Below are 17,019 nucleotides of genomic sequence, written 5' to 3'. Positions count from 1 at the left end.
TGACAAGGTGTAAAAATCCCCAAAATAAGCAGCAAGACACATGCAATAGAAAAAAGTCAAAATTAGACTTCATAATGATCAATAGTTAGTTAAGAAGCATCAGGCTTTGTAACTGCTTAATTAAATCCCTAACTCCTAACCCTCCTTAATTAAACTAATTAAGGGGTACTTATGAAAAAGGTGGTACCAATAAATTTTACAAATCACAATTTAGTTTTGAGGGATCTTTGAAGTCTTTGAAATTTGGCATAAGAGATTATAGGGTAAACAAGCTAAACTAAAACTATCCATTCTTCACTGTAAATGTCTTGTCATTATCATATATGCAGCAAAATGTCAAGACAGTTGGTGATTTTTTTGTGAGCTCTCACTACTGACAGCGCTGTGTAACTCTTATGTTTTCATAGGTGTACACTGTTGGAGAGCGTGGTATTCCTCTCCTCATGTGGGCTGCGAGCGGGAATCATGGCCGCCAGTGGAACTATGCTAACATCGTCCTATCTAACCACAGTCCTTTCCGAGTGACCTTCCTGGGAGAAGTGGGGGGAGACATGTGGACAGACATCGCTCTGGACGACATCTCCTTCACCGAAGAGTGTGTTGTTGGGGGTAGAGTCACTTCATCCTTGATTTGTCAATTTCCTCTCACTTCCACCTGCTCCACTGTCAGCCTGCATCCACAGTTCTCCATTGTATTTCTCTATAAAGTGATGCAGTGTAAAGTAATGGACCGGGTTGACCTGTGGAACATATAAATTCAGCGCTGAGGGCAGAAGGTGGAAACCAATTACATTTATTTAGTTTTTCTTCACCTTAGACCTGCATTGTTCTTTCACCTCTGAACTACAGCTGTCTCTAAATCCCAGTGCTCTGAGAAACAGATGCCCTCCTTTGTGTTGTTGGGAGGGACACTGATGGGGTCCATTTGTGTCATTGTAGGTGCAGTGACCCCACAGCCCATGACCTGTGCTGCAGACCAGTTCCAGTGTTTGTACTCCTTCCAGTGCATCTCAGAGAGCTGGAGGTGTGATGGAGAGCCAGACTGTGATGACCGCTCTGACGAAGAGGACTGTGCTACTATGGTACCAGGGACACTGCCTCCTCAGGGCCGCTGTCCTATAGGATACTTCCAGTGCTCCAACAATCTGTGCCTGCCCTCCATCCTGCGCTGTGATGAGGTCCCCGACTGTCCCCAAGGAGAGGATGAGTACAACTGTCGTATGTATCAATATAATACATAATAGACAATCACTTCTTTATTGTATTGGGAAAAGCATATTTCTGCAGTGCATTCAACCACCACAGTCGCATGAAAACATCTCAGGTGGGTCTTGCTCAAGGACACAACAACATTATGCAATACTAAGGTAGGGTTGTCCAGTTAATCAAATTTATAATCTTAATTTCAGTTATTGGTCTACTCAGTTACAAGAATGTTGAAACTACAGTTGATTAACTTCTTTTCAGATTTGCACTTGTGCTATTCTGCAAAACCTGGAGCAAAGCCACTTTTGTAATCTACACAGACTTTGAAAAGTGTCAGAAAGCATCAAATAGAATATATTAGGACTTTATCTTTTGGTTAATTTTAACACCTCGTTTAAAATATTTGATTTTAATTATTTCAATTATTATTTCAATTATGAACCAAATAATCACAATCATAATTTTTGACATAATTGAGGAGCTGTACTAAGAGCTAAGACTGAACTGCCGCCTTTTGTTTCAGTGGGCAACAATTCTACCAACTTAGCAAACACAATACAAAAAACACAAATAAGTATTGATAAAGCACTCTACTCTATGTAAACTTTGTTAGGCTTGCATTCCTTAAAGTTTGTCTAAAGTCATGAGAGACGAGGCGATGCTCTGAACTGTGTAAGTCATGGCACAAGGGATATCACAATGCATCTTTTAAAAGGCCCGACATGTGAGCTGGATTAGTGAAATCAAGTAGGTGTGCAAAGACAATTTTACAGACGACGATCAAAGCCACAAACAGCACTTTTGAGTAGTTTAATCCTGTTTGTGGGCTCACACCTGGTCACACGTCAGTGCACTCATGAAAAGCCCATGTTCGTCTCGTGTTTTAACCTAGCCATCCTGCAGTGTGGAGTGAGGGAGCTGGTGTGTGAAGGTGGACCTGCCTGTATCCCAATCCACCAGCTCTGTGACCACTCTGCCGACTGTAAGCCTTTCCACCCGGATGAGTCCAGCTGCCATGGTAACAGCTCTCTCCTCACGTCTTTCATTGTTTCTGATATTTTTCACCATATGCACGCTTATACTTTTGCTCCAACACCCTCTTGTGTCACTTACTCAGTGGCGACTTAACCTCTGCCAGAATATCATTTGTGTGTCCTCATTGACCGCCCGAGTAGTCACTCCCAGGACATTTTCAAGTGAGACTGCTGTCTTTAAAGCACACCTCAAAGGTCCCTGCACACTGCCAAAACACATAAAAACCTTTTGGGCCTCTTGATGAATACAACCAGGCCACATTTAGTCTGAATTGAGTGCCAGCCCACAGTCACTTTATCAAATGTGGAGTCTGATGCCAGAGATCTTTAATGGTGTTTCAAACAAAACAGTTAAACACTCTTAAACCTGAAAAAGCCTATGCACACATACTTCATCTACACATTCAAGAGATGAAAAATGGAGCTATAGAAGTCAACTTTCTACTCCAATGTATGTAGTAAATCACATAGACTAATGCTTGACATTTAGAGGTAAATTGTTCTCCTAGGCAACACCACGTCTAGAAAAAAAACATGTGATTTGCCAAAGTAGCCGCAGGGATAGTGTTTGTTGGTTTGCAGGGAACACAAATGTTTTTTGGTTTTTTTTGTTTTGTTTTATGTTGTTTGTAGAGTGACACATGCACATACAACCATTTTCATTCTGAATAATACTTTTGTTTAATCTTACAGAGTGTCCTCCGAGATATTGTTTGCACTATGGTCTGTGTCATGTTGAAAGACATGGCCCTGTTTGCATGTGAGTTTCAACCTGCACATTCCTGCTGACACAAACATGCACAAACAAACAGATAATGATCACATCTGCTCCTCCTCTTTGCCTCTGCCGTTTATTTGAGTCTTAAAACATGAAAATCCCATCAGTGTTGTTGCTCTCTGTGGAAAAAGCACGCTCCATGAAGCATGTGGGAATCTGCACATCCCCTCAAGCTTAACTGGAGAGCTTCTGCCTCTAATGGCTTCACGGGGAATGACTGATAGATATCACCAGTCAAAATATCACGAGAAAAGGTTCATCACATGAGCTATTACTAAGAAAGTCTCAAAATACGATGTTCAAAGTTTCAACTTTTAATAGTTTTTTGCATATTCATGTGTTTCAGTTACATGATGTTTCCCTTTATTGGACACCATTTGTAGGACTATTTAAAAAATCCTATGGAAACACTCCTAATATTTTATCTGTCTAATACTTATGGACATATACTGGTATCTCATTATGTTTTAACTAAATACATACAGACAAAAAAGTTCATGAGATTTAATTGTAATGCAGAATACTGTGGCTTTGTGATTTTGTGCTTTTATCAGGTTTGTCATGTGAAAATTCCATTGCCAAGGATTTGTGCCATCTTCCTATTATTAGTCTCTGCAGAGTAATCCATTCTTCTGTATTTATTGGCAGAAAGAAAAATCCAAAGAAAGTTTCTGTGGGTTTCAGAATTATAAAAAATTAGGACTGTTGCCATAACAACTTAAAACAAATATTATCTTCTTTCTTTCTTTCTATTGAATCTTTTTGGAAATCTTTGGAATGATAAAAAGAAGAAAAGTCCTCAAAATGTCACCTATAACAGGAAACAGAAACACCAAGAATATGACTTTTCCCCACAGAACGCTGCATTAATTTGATCATTTATTCATGCATTGAATTCGGGCCTGTTTCCCATTTGTCCTTGAGTCCAACATTCCTGAGAACACTGTGGGTTCTGCTGCCTCCTCTCATTATGTAACACACAGTAGCCTGTCACTCTCCTCTGTCCAAGTCCTAGTAGAGGCCTGGGACCACCTGAGACTCTCCATTCACAGCCAGACAAGGGAGAACCAAGCCATCACTGGACCCACTGCCACTGCCCAAGCCCCCCTGAATGATAATGACACAGGCTGGCTCCACTCTCTGCTGCTGCTGCATGTTTCACATTAGAAAGGAACTAGACTGATATTGAACAGATGTTGACTTGGAGCACACTCTCAGATCCGGAGAGGAGAGCAGTGTACCAAATCAGGCAAACTATTTACAAGCACACACTGTTTTCATACTGTAGCCGACATAGTTTGCCTGATTATTTTGAAATATTACCAAAGGAAATGTACACAGAGCCCCTTGTATGCAGTGTTTGACTTATACTGTGCGTTTTATTCTATCTAATTATTTTGATTAGTAAACAAAGAATTTTACTAGAACCTTGTGTTGCTAAAATGTTATTTTCCAGTGAATTATAGATGATTTCATTCAAGGCAGCTGTGAGTTTTGGCATCACCGAAACAGTGAAAAACACATTTAGCTCTGTGGTTTGCCTCAGCAGCAGGTCATTCCCATTACCACTGTTCAGGATTTCTGTCACCTCATATGAAAGCTTAAAATGCAGTTCAAGGTGTTTTTGTGGTATGCTGGACAAATGGACTCTGCAACAAGCCAGGACTGGAAAAGATGTAAAAAGTTTGCAAAAATGTCAAATATAGGGTCAGAATTTTGAGATCAACTATCCTCTGCTCTACTGAAAAGATGTTATTTTGTCTTAAATTTCAATGACTCACAGGTGTTTAGATGGCTGGACTGGTAACCGTTGCCACATTAAAGAGAAACCCTCCTTGTCCACCCCATCTCCCACTCTGGAGGAAATCAACTTAGGTAATAAGCAAAGCCTTACTTCTCCAGTCTGTATTAATTTGTCTGTGTACTTACATATGCAGTTAACACTATGCATTTCATTAGCGACTGTGGCCAAAATTAATAACAAACTTCCCTCTTATTAGATTCTGTGTACACTGGCATTGGCATCGGGCTAGTGCTGCTAACAGCTGGTGTGGCTGTGTGCATCCTCGCTGCTCTCAAGAAAAAAGGCTGTTTAATGTGAGTATTGGCAGCGACAAAGAATCCCCTGCTCCTCTTGTGTTTGTGATGATGTTGTTATGGATAAAGTCTGTAATGAGTCTATTTGCCTGGTCTACAGAAAGCCCAAGCCTTTGAACTATGGGGTGATGGATGACCCTGTATTTGACTGGAAAGCTGAGGTTAGTACACTCAAACACAAAATCAATCATTCAGAGATTTAATTCTGTGATATTAGGTTTACAAATTGAATTTTTCTCCAATTCATCATGTTTTTATTCGGTAAGTGGATTTTACATGAGCACAGGTCATAAGGTGGTACTGCTACATTATATTTTTGATTTAAAACAATTGATTCTGTGGCCTCTGCCTTTGGGGACCTATGATTCAGTTTATTCAGCATATCACTTGTACTTTAATATTAAACAGAGGGGAAAATCCTCAAGATTCATGATCAGTGGCTGCTCTTAGTCATAAAATCGAGTTATAAATTTTAACCAAAGCAGGTAAGGCAAGCGTGCAAATTGAATTATGGCGAGTTTCAAAGAATACTATTATGTAACTTTCCTGGTGAAGGGCCTGCCACTAGCTTGTCTCCATGGAAATGCTGTAATGCCTGTATTGTTCACAGTATGGCATTAAAAGTACATATGTATTCAAGTTATGGGTCACATCTGTGGGGAGGCAGTAAGAATACAGTAAGAATGCATGTTTTCCTTGGCATTTGATCAGTTAAAATACTTGTAACTGGCTAAATGCAAGATAAATAACTTTAATGCCATACTGTGAAACATTCCAGGCAATGTCTCTTACAATGTACACATTTCAATTTGAGATATAGTAATAAGCAGTGGTAACAAAGCAATAGTCTTAGTAATACTTTTCTGTAGCAGCAATCACATTTCACATAATCGTACATGATATTTAAAATCCAGGTAGTACTTACTGCCAGATACATGATTGTCTATTGATTTATTTGAGCGTATTTCATATTGCATAATAATAACATGTAGGTGTGCACTGTTATCTCAACTGCCCAGACCACTTTGCTTCAAAAAAACAGCATGCATTTATTTCACCTCTGAAGGATGATGAGATGTTTTACGAAGGTTATACGTGTAATTATAAATGCATAACAGGTCAATTAGGTTTTGATTGCTCCCGCGCTTTATGTGCTGTAACCCATCAAGACCCACTTCATTTTACCACTGTGTACATGCCTTCCTTCCTCCAGTTACCATCTCTGGAAGAAAGCACCATTAAGCCTGGTTTGAAGAGTGATGGACAGGGGCTTTCGATCAGCGTGTACCCCTGGAAAAATGAGCCAGAGGTGAGGGGGATGCTCCTCTGTTTCTCTAATTAACAGTATAAAAGTCATCCAAGTGATCTATGTGTTTTTGTGTGTGTTTTCCAGCATCGAACCTGGAACGCTTCCAATCTGTCCTTTTCTAATCCATTGTACAACTACCCTGCTGATGCTAATGGTCCAGATTGCACAAGCTCTGAAGCATAACCATGAATGACTTTGCATATCCACTGGACTGCACTAGATTCAGGTCAAAATAAGTTAGTCTTGACCTGTTGTGTTGCTTACCTTCCAAATACTATAAAAATATGCAGGTATTTTACAGACATGTGTTCAACATTAATAAGCTATTCATTTTTTACCAACTTCAAGAGACGCTGAGTGTAGTTTTTTGTAACTACTTTGAATTTGAGAACATAGGCTATAGCCAGTTATTCAGAGAGCCATGTGTAAAATATGGGCAATTTAAGAGAAATGAGATCCTACGAAGCCCATTGAGTCATTCAGAAGAATTGCAACGACTATAGCAAATTAACTGATCTGTTTTAATTCCCATAAGTGCAAGTACAATTGTTGGCTCTGTTTTATTTGCAAATTAAAATCCATTACAAGTCAGGTTTCCAGCTGCTTGGTGTGCAGTGAGCCTCCACATTTTTCTTTGGAACAAACACTCAATGGGTATTTTCTTTAGTTAAATAGCATAATAAATCTTTCCACATAACTTATAAAAGCTATTTACATAATGATTTACATAAATATAATATGCAAGTTCAAATTCATTACTTTACCTTTTGTGTGAAACGTTTTACCTTTATCAAAGCTCATTGTTTCTATTTCTATTATAAAATAAATCATGCAGTGCAGCCCTCTCTTCTTTGGGTCTTTGGACTTAATCAAAAAGTCATCAAAATACACTTCCAGTCTTCCATTTTGGCCAAAGTTCAGGTTATGAATCTTTAATTTTCAGACTTTTTGGACTTAGATGACCACATTCACCACTGCCATTACAGTTTAGCCTCATCCTCCATCATTTGGTGTCTTTGCTGAGTCGGGAGGTGGAGATTTATTACACTGTTATACAATCCATTTGAGCGCTTCAATTGCTGCTTATATGCCTTCTGTCTCAGAAAAGGGCAAAGCAAATTTTGGGTTGTATTTAAGTAAACATTTCATCATAAATGGATTTAGTATCATGCACTAAACAAAGACAGCTTAACTTATAAACTGGTAATTTAACAAAACTGATATTGTGATAACTGTTGTACAAGCATGGTAAAAATCTGAGATAGCTAATAGACCATGATCCTTTGCTGCGTTTTAGTGCCATCACCATTTTACACTATTTAAATCTGTTTAAATTATTGTATTCAATTATTGCACTAAATGCTCATCAGGGGAAGTACTACTGAACTGTGTAAGTATTAGTACTGTTCCACTGGATGAACACTGTGACAAAATGTAATCTGGAGAGTTATTTGATAAAAGTTGTATTCTTTAGTTAAAATGTGTTATATAAAAAACTTCTCTCAAACTGTCATTCCTTTGTCTTCAAGTGGCTTTGCAGAGTTTGCTTAATCCATTGACTAAAGTATAATGATGCTTTGGTGGTCCTGCACAATAATGTTTCTGGTAGCTTCGCCACTCTTGCTACTGAATACAGTGTAACTCCAGTCTTTGTCAGTAACCCGTCAGCGTTCACTCAGCTTTTGTTGTCCCCATTTGTTCATGACTGAGCCCACATAAAGGTCAGTGTTTTGTTTGTGAAGAGATAACGAGATAATGAAATCCCGTGGAGTTTCTCATTGGCTGTTTTAAACTCTCTTCCCTCTGAACATCTGTCTCTTGTGCTATTTGCATATTTTTTCTGCATGGTGGTAATTCCATGATGGCACCTGCACTCCCAGTCTGAAACACAGCTGGATTTCTCATTGAAGTTTGGAGCAAGTTCACATCACCAGTTCACTAACTTTGTGATGAGTTCTTTGTGTTTTGAGCTGTAAAACTGTTTTATCTCGGCCTATTCCTTCCTGTCTGTTGCACAGTAAAGATTCATTAGGACTTTAAAGTGAGGGCTGTTTACACAAATTGTTCCATCAGTTACCACCTGCTCATTCACATCAAGAGCTGTTTTCTGCACTATTGCTTCATTATCTTACTGCACACGGTTATATAAGCTTTTAACAAACTCCAAATTCACAATAGTCAGGTGACTGAGATAAAGAGAGAATTTTTTCTAGTGCTTGGGGAAAAAATAAACAAGTGCAGATCATTATTTCATAACAGCAAATTTATTTAAAATTACATAGTAATAGAAATGTAAAATGTTTTTTTTTTCTGCGTAATACATGCTCTTTAATTACAACTGAGCATATTCTAGCTACAGTAAGATTGATTCATGGTACACACATACTACTAACTCATTAGGCTTAGAAGACATGAAATGTATTTGATATAAGGGAAATACAAAAAGGTCTAAATTTGAAAGGTATCTTCTAAACTTAAGATGTTAAGTTATAGCATTAGCACCAAGATTCATTGCAGAAACGTATTTATGACTGGACTTAAAATTTTGGCCCTGTTTTGGAATTGGCCCAATGTTCTTAAAACTATAGCATTAGCATGAATTCCCAAAAGAGTAACAAGCAAGCAATGTTGAAACCATAACATGCATATAATGAATACCATGTGTCTATATTTAGCACCAAACTTTTAATGTATTTCAGGAGCTGTGGAAAACATAATGATGTCCAAGAGTTGATGGAAAACAAAACAGAGGGGAGCTTGTGTGGCATGTTTCACAGTCTGGAGTGGCGAAGTCATAAACAGTGCCTTACAACTCAACAAGTAAGCCACCTCCAACAGCAGAATGTAATGGAAAATGCACATTCACCTCTTCCACTCTCACTCATGCACAAATATGTAACTTTCCTCAGGCATTTTGATGAACTTGAGGAGTGTGATGAAGTCCAGTGACAAAATCCAATCCAAATATACTCAAGAAAAAGTATTTCAAAAACATAATTGCTCTGACTGACATAGAAATACTCATAAAATTAAGTATGCATCCACCTGTTATTGTACTTGAGTGAAATATATGGTTTAAATGTTTAGCTCCTAAATGTACCTAACTTTATGCTCCAGAAATTTCAAGTAAAGATAAAGAATCATTTTGCATATTAGTTTCAGTGGGCTTGGCTAGATAACATCCTCTGGCTCTTGTTATGGAATAAGGTGATTGGAGGAACAGACTGCAGAGAGCTTTGGCTGCTCTGTATCAAATGGTGATGACTAAAGCTTGGATAAAGAAAGTGCACGCTGTTGTGAGAGAAAAGAAGTCTTTTAACAGAGGGTCTCCCCACTTCTCCATCTGTCAGCCACCACCAAACCACAATGATGAAGTTGTTTTTACATGAATAACATATATTACTGTGAAGTGTACTTTTACTGTGGCTTTGTCCATTTGCTGAACAGACAGTTGATCCAGACCCTGTGGTTTTAGGAGGTGTGCACAGGAGCTGATGCAGAATTATGTGGGAAACTCAACGTGACCCGATCACATATGAGTCTGTCAGCACCGAGTCTTATGATCATAACAACCACATTTTAAAGAAGCCAAAGTTTCATGTTCCCTATATTTGTAAGGGGGTGAGATGTGTAGGCTCAAATCTCAAGTTCAAGCAAGATTTTGGCCTATTGCAATATACGAACACTTTGAGGCTGATGACATAACAGACAGATAGAACTGTTTACTAAAGTGTATGCTTTGTTGATGTTTTCCTCAAAGCAGGCTATTTTTTCTTCTTGCATAACCCTAATAGCTGTAGTGTATAATAGTCTATGTAGTTGGATACTTGTCTACATTTAAGGGAGCCTGGCATTAACCAGTTGCATTACATATCTGTTCTAGTAGACCAATGTAGGCTTTGTTTTGGCCATTCTACTAGTAGCAGCCTGATAACTGTAACTACATTTGCCTTTCATTCATGCTTATTTGCTCCTAGTTTAAACCTAATTTGCAGAAGGTGCTTTTCCCACAAACTTTCCTTTTTATGAATGTTTTCCATGAGTGGCACCACGTCTGGATTCCCACCCCGCGCATCTTAATTAGTACAGGCATGTGGTTCAGGTTATCCTTCCTGTGCCCACTCCGAGCGCACAGACCCCAGTGCCGACAGAAATGTTCCCTCACACTCTCACACGAGCTTTCCGACATCTTAGCCCTCTAAATGTCTGGCAATTCTCCACTGGAAAAAGAAAGAAAGAAGATTTGTGCTTTTAAACATTGGCTGAATACAAACACTGTCTGTGCGGTCATGCTTGAGTTAGTTTAGTCTTTCCCCTTCCAGCACTGTGACAAGTACGCCAAAAGAGGGCGCTCACTGGTTCTAACACCTGACTGTGACAATCTAGAATAAATGAGGGCTTCTACATAAGTACAAATGTTCATAATGGGACAGCAAAACATTTAAAAGTTGACGATGCGTTGTATGACTTAGATAAATGGATGTCACGATCATTAAGGTTATTCGAGCACTTTCAGCTGAACTTGGCGCCTTTCATTACGCAAATATTGATGACTATTGGCGTGATGTTAGCGACATGTGGCCAAAAACTGAATTTAATTGCTCATACATTAGTAGGGTTATGTGTTTTGAAGAGGACAGATCTCATAGTTAAGCATAAAAACAACAGAACCAATACCAAAGAGCAAAAATAGGACGTAATTGACTAGGCTATATGCTGTATGTTGCAATACAAATGATGGTTTGACGTGCTAGTTTGTCATAAGAGCTGTTTATCTTGTTCAGGTTCGTTCATTAAACTGCCCAAGACAAAAAGCTGAAGTGCCATTGGCTCTGAGGAGGTGATGACGCCACGAGCGCACGGTCTTCCACTCCTTACACCGTGCGCATCACTTCAGTGGAATAAGAGTGCTGCTCAACACAGGGATATGCTGTCTGTGCTCTGCATTAACTTTCTATGACCTTTTTCTTCATAGTAAGCTGCAACCTGTTCAGTCGAGTGTAGAAACGCGCAGCCAGTGCACATCGCGGCACGCTCGCCCAGTATAAACGCACGGAGAGAACAAAAACTGCTCAGTGCAGCGGAGGCAGAAGCAGAAAGAGCCGGAGAGTGAACAAGGGATAACGCGGCTCATGAGTTAAAACGCGCTTGGCTTTACAGAGGAACCGACCTGGATATGGCGAAGACACTGGAGAGGCTCATTGGAGTGGTTTTACTTTTACATTATGTGGGGATTGTCCAAACCGAGATCGCAGCCCTCAATGGTAAGAAGCATCTTATCTCTACATGACTTATTTTTTCTTGAAACGTCAACTTTATATTTTAGTTTGTGCACCACAACTACTTTTCTGCTGCATACAGATGCATTTCAGTGTGAAACTTTTTTTCTGCGTAAGTAAGACTCGCTTGTATAAACCACGCATATCCATAGTGTGACACAAACTCAAGAATTGTGCTGGATTGCTTCTGTGGTGCGTGCAGATTGGTGATTATTCAGATACATCATGGTGAGTTGTGGTGTTCCCTCCATGTGTTTTTACCAGAGAGCGCACTCTCCACCTCAGCTCTTCATCATGTGTAACCTGGTTGTGTCAGACTTTTGCAGCTTCATAGTACCTCAGTAATTGTCTTGTTATAATGGAAACAGCACCTGTACCATCTTTGGGGCATTACTGAACAGCCGATTTGTTTGCATGAGCAGATCAGTTGTACTGTAAATGAATGCTGGGACATGTGTGTGCTTAAATCCTCTTAATCTCTCCTGGAGCCCTGCGCTCTGAGACAGTGGAATAAGTTCATACCAGTGGCTGTATCCTCACAGGCCATCTCTTGTTTCCCATGGCTTTTATAGCCAGCAATGCATTTTCATCACGTATCAGACAGTGGTTAGAGAAACGCTGGGTTGCTGACAGTGACTGTAAATTAAAACCCTGTGTGAGTGTGTGTGGAATGTATAGCTTTGTTTTGGAGAGAGATGATATCTCTCAGATATATATCTGTGGTGTGTCACAGCAGCACGTGCACATGCACTATACTGTTTCTATAGGACTACTCAGCCCCACTTATGGAATCAATCAATCTGATATGCTGTGCTGAGCATATGGGTTTAACAGCTGTCTGCTTTATATTTTCTTGTCTACATCCTGCATCCTTTGAGTTTGAATAACATTAGGGGTGCTTAAATCATTGCATTTATGGGGCACCTATGTTTTTCTGGAGCAAGACATTTTGCAGTATATAGGACAGTATTTTTAGACATGTAGGTGAGGTACTTCCTGGTTGTATACTAACCTCTCCCTTGTTGCTGCAAGGACTAGGTCCATACAGCACATTGCCTTTTATTATTAGAGCAGGTGGACTTTACTCAGTTAAACAAAGTCTATAGGGAAAATATACTGCGTAAATCTACACTGACTGCTTGAAAGCTCTCAAACTGTCTAAATGTGTCTTTTAGTGAAGAGTTGCCTATAAATCTTGCTGAAGCCATTCATTTCCGTGCTTGCGTTTATTAGTTAGATGAGCACATCTGGGCAAAATTACAGAACATCCTGTGAGCTCAAAGTTTGCACTGAGTGGCTGTGAGATGTTCGCGCACTGAGACACTTAGTTAGAGCTGTGGCGCGCTTCCACAAAATAGAGTCTGATTTTGGGGTTAATTTGCACTCGGGGCTATTCACAGACTGGAAAAAGAGATGTTCCACTGGAGTCTAGAGTGTGTCTGCATGTGTGATAGGAATGAAAGGCACAGAGGAGGGAGGGAGCGTGAGAGAAAAAGTCTAGTGATGTGATGGTGTGGTCGGATTTAAGTGTGTGCACAGAGGGCTGTTAATGTGCTAAGATTATACAGTTTTGTACGGAATGACATGGCTCACGGTTTGTATACTACTCCCCAGACAGTAATGTCATAACTTTACATAGATAAATACCATATATTTTCATTTAAATGAATGATGATCATCATAACCATTCCTCTGTGACTGGTAACATAAGAGACCAAAGTTTGGTGGTTTACCTTAGGACAGATTGATGAAATTATTGCTTTTAATTTTATTTGATTAATCATAATTTTCAATTATATTTTCTTTAGTTTTATTACACTCTTGCCATTTAGAAAAAAAAAAATAAAATTCTGAACTATGTTCCAAACCTCATGCTTTTACTGACAAAGGATTGGCTGTAGGCCTCTCGACTGAAAAGACCCAAGCTGATGACTGATGGTTGCAAATGACTGAATCTCAATCTTGATTAAATTTTGATTTACTGCACTTCTCTGTTATGAAGAATTACTAAACATGTTATAATAAATTAACCATGAAATGTTGCTTTGCTTGCAATATACATAACAAAATGCAATGTAACCAAGAGCTGCTCATGCTGAATTGTTATTTTGTCTCTACACTGGTGGTAACACTGCCAAATCAGTGGCTTATAGGAGCAGTGATATGGACATCTCCAGATTCGGTGGACTGCTCCTCATCCATCAAAGTGCCAGCAGCCTCTTCTACAGTCACACCAGCACACACATGTGCAGAGAGATGCTTAGAACATGTTGACAGCCTGAACAGCTTTCAAAGCAAATGGTTCAACGTTTCCTTTTTTGAGTTTATCTGTCTGTCTTCATTCAACGATTCAAATATCTATTAAAATGGGAGGTCCATCTTATTATACTTGGGTGGAAATTGTTTAAGCCTTTTTAGAATCCTAGCTTTTCCACTCCCCTCCCTCTTTCTCTGACATTGCAAATTTCTGAAGACTTGGTATGAGCCAGCCCATTTATTGGCCCTCTAAATGACCTGCTGAAAAGGGCTCCCTTGAATGGATAGGAGGGGGTGGGGTAGGGGTGTTTTGTGTTACCCCGCTTGCCTCGACAGCTATGCGTACCATACATACATCGGCAGGATAGGGAGGTAGGGTCGTCCCGTAACCAGCATGCAACAGCAGCACCAGTCTCTGAGCATTAGTCACGCCCCTGCCACTATGCCCCCACCCTCTCCTCCTTATAGTCTGTGGGTCGGAGCAGACCCAATGGTTCAATAGGCGCCTGGACAAAAAGCGCAGAGGCCACTAGTTAATGAAACCCTGTGCTCTTAAGCTCCTTTAGGGATTTTCCACCATTGTCTTTCATGTGGCTCCATCACTTTCTATTGTTACAGTGCTATATTGGATTTACAAGACTGAAATGAAAGTTTGTAAAATGGGTCTGAGGAACATTTTAACCACTACTTTATTTTGTAGCTTTCTTTAGGTATCATTGTTGAGTTCTAATTGGTTGATATGTGTTAATGTTGGCTCACAACAATATGAAAAGTGTGTTGCAGCACTTCCACTGAGCCACATGGCAGTTTTGATTTCATTAAAGTAACTACAGTGGACATGGAAGATGACAGACTGTTCCCATTGATGATAAACATGCCTTTTCAGCAGATGATTGTGATGCTGGCAGTAGACCACAGAGGCGTCCACAGACAGGCTGTTATCAGCTGTGCTGCTCTGAGGCACACGTGAGAGAGAATCTGTATGATATGAAATGTCTAACCATTTGTAGTAGGAGAATATTTATTGTTGGTCAGTCAGTGTGGTTTTCTTCATAATTGTTTTGGTGTGATGTATTGTCAGAGAGGAAGCGTTTTTTACATATAACCATGTTTTTGCGTCATTGCAAGATAAGAACTAAATAATAACTCCAGCCACATAATATCTGTAAAGGTCTGATTAGCATAAGCTCATAAATGCAATGGAGTTTTGTCCTCCAGAGTATTATATGTATAATAATGAATGTGTAACTCGCAAATGAAGTTGTTACATCGCCTCAGTAGACACTAGGCAAGGTCTTCTTCAGTTCAACTGAGCATGCATTTGAATGTTATAACTCTATCTATTCTGGCTTGTGTTTAGTTTTTAAAGTGAGCAGTACAATAGTAATATTGTTGTCCACTTACAATATGTGCACTTGACAAAAATGAAAACCATAACAGAGCCAGCAGTACTCTATAAAGCATTCATGCACAATTTAAATACACATTTCTCTTGTGTCTTGTGATGTCTGTCAGCTTTTCCATTTGACTGTATGCAGTGAGACACATTTGAGGCTCTTGATTATCATACTAATTTTGACTGGCACTTACTTGTGTGGTCTGAGTGCAGGCTCGTGATTGGGCCAAACCTGTAAAATCATGACCAGAACAAGTAATAGCTGTAATAATAATAATAATGATGTGAAACCCAGATGGAGTGATTTCATACTTTCACATTTGGGACTTGTTGAATATTTTATTAGCCTCATTATACAACATTCACCCCAAGACCAACATAAATGACTTATATGTTGACTTGGTAATCTAAAAAGCTGCCAAATTTTGGATGTTACTACAGCCATTCAAAATGTTGTTTTGTACAGTTTTGGATTTTTATTTAGATGTATTTTTTTATGTTTACATTTTTTACAATTGCTGTACTGCTACTTTGGGAAGGTATATTGGTCTTGGGTTGGAGTTGTAAATAAAACATTGTGGCTATAAAAGTAAGGATAGGGCTGTGTTTACCATCATAAGTCTGTCCAATAGTGCGTGAACATAGAGCCTTGGATGCTGTGACTGCACCACGAGCACTCACAGATTAGAGCATTGAAAGAAGCAGCCTTCCAATGGGAATAATGTAATGTGATAAAGCAAAGCCAGAATGGCTGGTGGTGAGGCGTCCTCTGGGCTTGCTCTAAGCAGATAGGTGTCCCCTGCCCTGCAGCAGACTTCAAATCCTGAGCCCAGCTGGACCAGCACGCTCGGCCCGTCCCACAAAGGCTGTTGTCACTCACAGGCTTACAGCATGCTGCTACATGCCTCTGTCTATATACAGCCATGTGAAAGTCTCTCCACTCTTCTTTACAAACTGTTGCCCATATGCCTGGCTTTTATTTTCACTGCTTACACTGTTTATACAGGACAGTGAGAACAGTCAATGCAGTCAGCATGTCATTGGCACGGATGCAGGCCTTCAGCTGTTTTGGATTGTGTATTCAAAACCTGGCCAGATTAGTTCCTACAATTCTGATTTGAAACATTTACAAAAAGAAAATTAGTTTTTGAGAGGTTTCATGCAAATTGAGTTTGTGTCCTGTGTTTCTGCCAAGACTTTTTGTTTGGCTCTGGTCTTCAAACTAAAAATCCTCTTCACACACACTTTGATTATGTGACCAGCCTGAAAACAGTTAGTCGAAGCAGGTTCTGTAATGCCTTGTGTCAATGCCCTGCCCCGTGCTTATCTAAGCTTAATCATAGCCTTTACACAATACCAGTTACATTCACCACACTAGCATTTGTCATAAAAATTCAAAGTTTGCCATTTTCTCAAAATATGTTTAACAAATAAAGGTTTTTTAAAAGCATAAGGCTAATACTTTGTACTCTGATTCATTTGTGTGAGTGAAACTCCGTTGACCCCTCGGCCCCATGTCTAGCCCTGTTGATGTGTTTATTGGGCTGTTCATCACATTAATAGCTCAAGCCATCATTTACCCTTTTTATAACATGTGGTTCTGCCTCTTCCCTCCACACTAACCCTCTCCGGAGACAGGCTTTTGCGATGATTAGCTGCTAATG

The 17,019-nt window shown here is 39.5% G+C and overlaps 2 protein-coding genes across 3 annotated transcripts in view; both read left to right on the top strand.

Annotated features, from left to right (window-relative positions):
• malrd1 (MAM and LDL receptor class A domain containing 1) overlaps window positions 1-7,042 on the top strand; it is a 29,818-nt gene extending 22,776 nt beyond the window's left edge. The window contains exons 25-33 of the mRNA XM_033986297.2: window positions 408-609; window positions 940-1,218; window positions 2,099-2,224; window positions 2,934-3,000; window positions 4,802-4,893; window positions 5,019-5,115; window positions 5,216-5,276; window positions 6,329-6,424; window positions 6,509-7,042. Of these exons, the coding sequence (XP_033842188.1) occupies window positions 408-609; window positions 940-1,218; window positions 2,099-2,224; window positions 2,934-3,000; window positions 4,802-4,893; window positions 5,019-5,115; window positions 5,216-5,276; window positions 6,329-6,424; window positions 6,509-6,607 (1,119 nt within the window). The 3' untranslated portion in view covers window positions 6,608-7,042. The remainder of the gene's footprint in view (window positions 1-407; window positions 610-939; window positions 1,219-2,098; window positions 2,225-2,933; window positions 3,001-4,801; window positions 4,894-5,018; window positions 5,116-5,215; window positions 5,277-6,328; window positions 6,425-6,508) is intronic.
• Window positions 7,043-11,301: 4,259 nt separating this feature from the next.
• plxdc2b (plexin domain containing 2b) overlaps window positions 11,302-17,019 on the top strand; it is a 71,993-nt gene continuing 66,275 nt past the window's right edge. For both annotated transcript variants that reach the window (XM_055229962.1, XM_033985669.2), the window contains exon 1: window positions 11,302-11,688. In XM_055229962.1, the coding sequence (XP_055085937.1) occupies window positions 11,601-11,688 (88 nt within the window). In that variant the 5' untranslated portion in view covers window positions 11,302-11,600. The remainder of the gene's footprint in view (window positions 11,689-17,019) is intronic.

Source organism: Periophthalmus magnuspinnatus, chromosome 20 (genome assembly GCF_009829125.3).
Source record: "Periophthalmus magnuspinnatus isolate fPerMag1 chromosome 20, fPerMag1.2.pri, whole genome shotgun sequence".
Taxonomy (NCBI): domain Eukaryota; kingdom Metazoa; phylum Chordata; class Actinopteri; order Gobiiformes; family Gobiidae; genus Periophthalmus; species Periophthalmus magnuspinnatus.
Note: the sequence above shows the minus strand (reverse complement) of the source record. Positions and strands in the feature narration are given on the sequence as shown.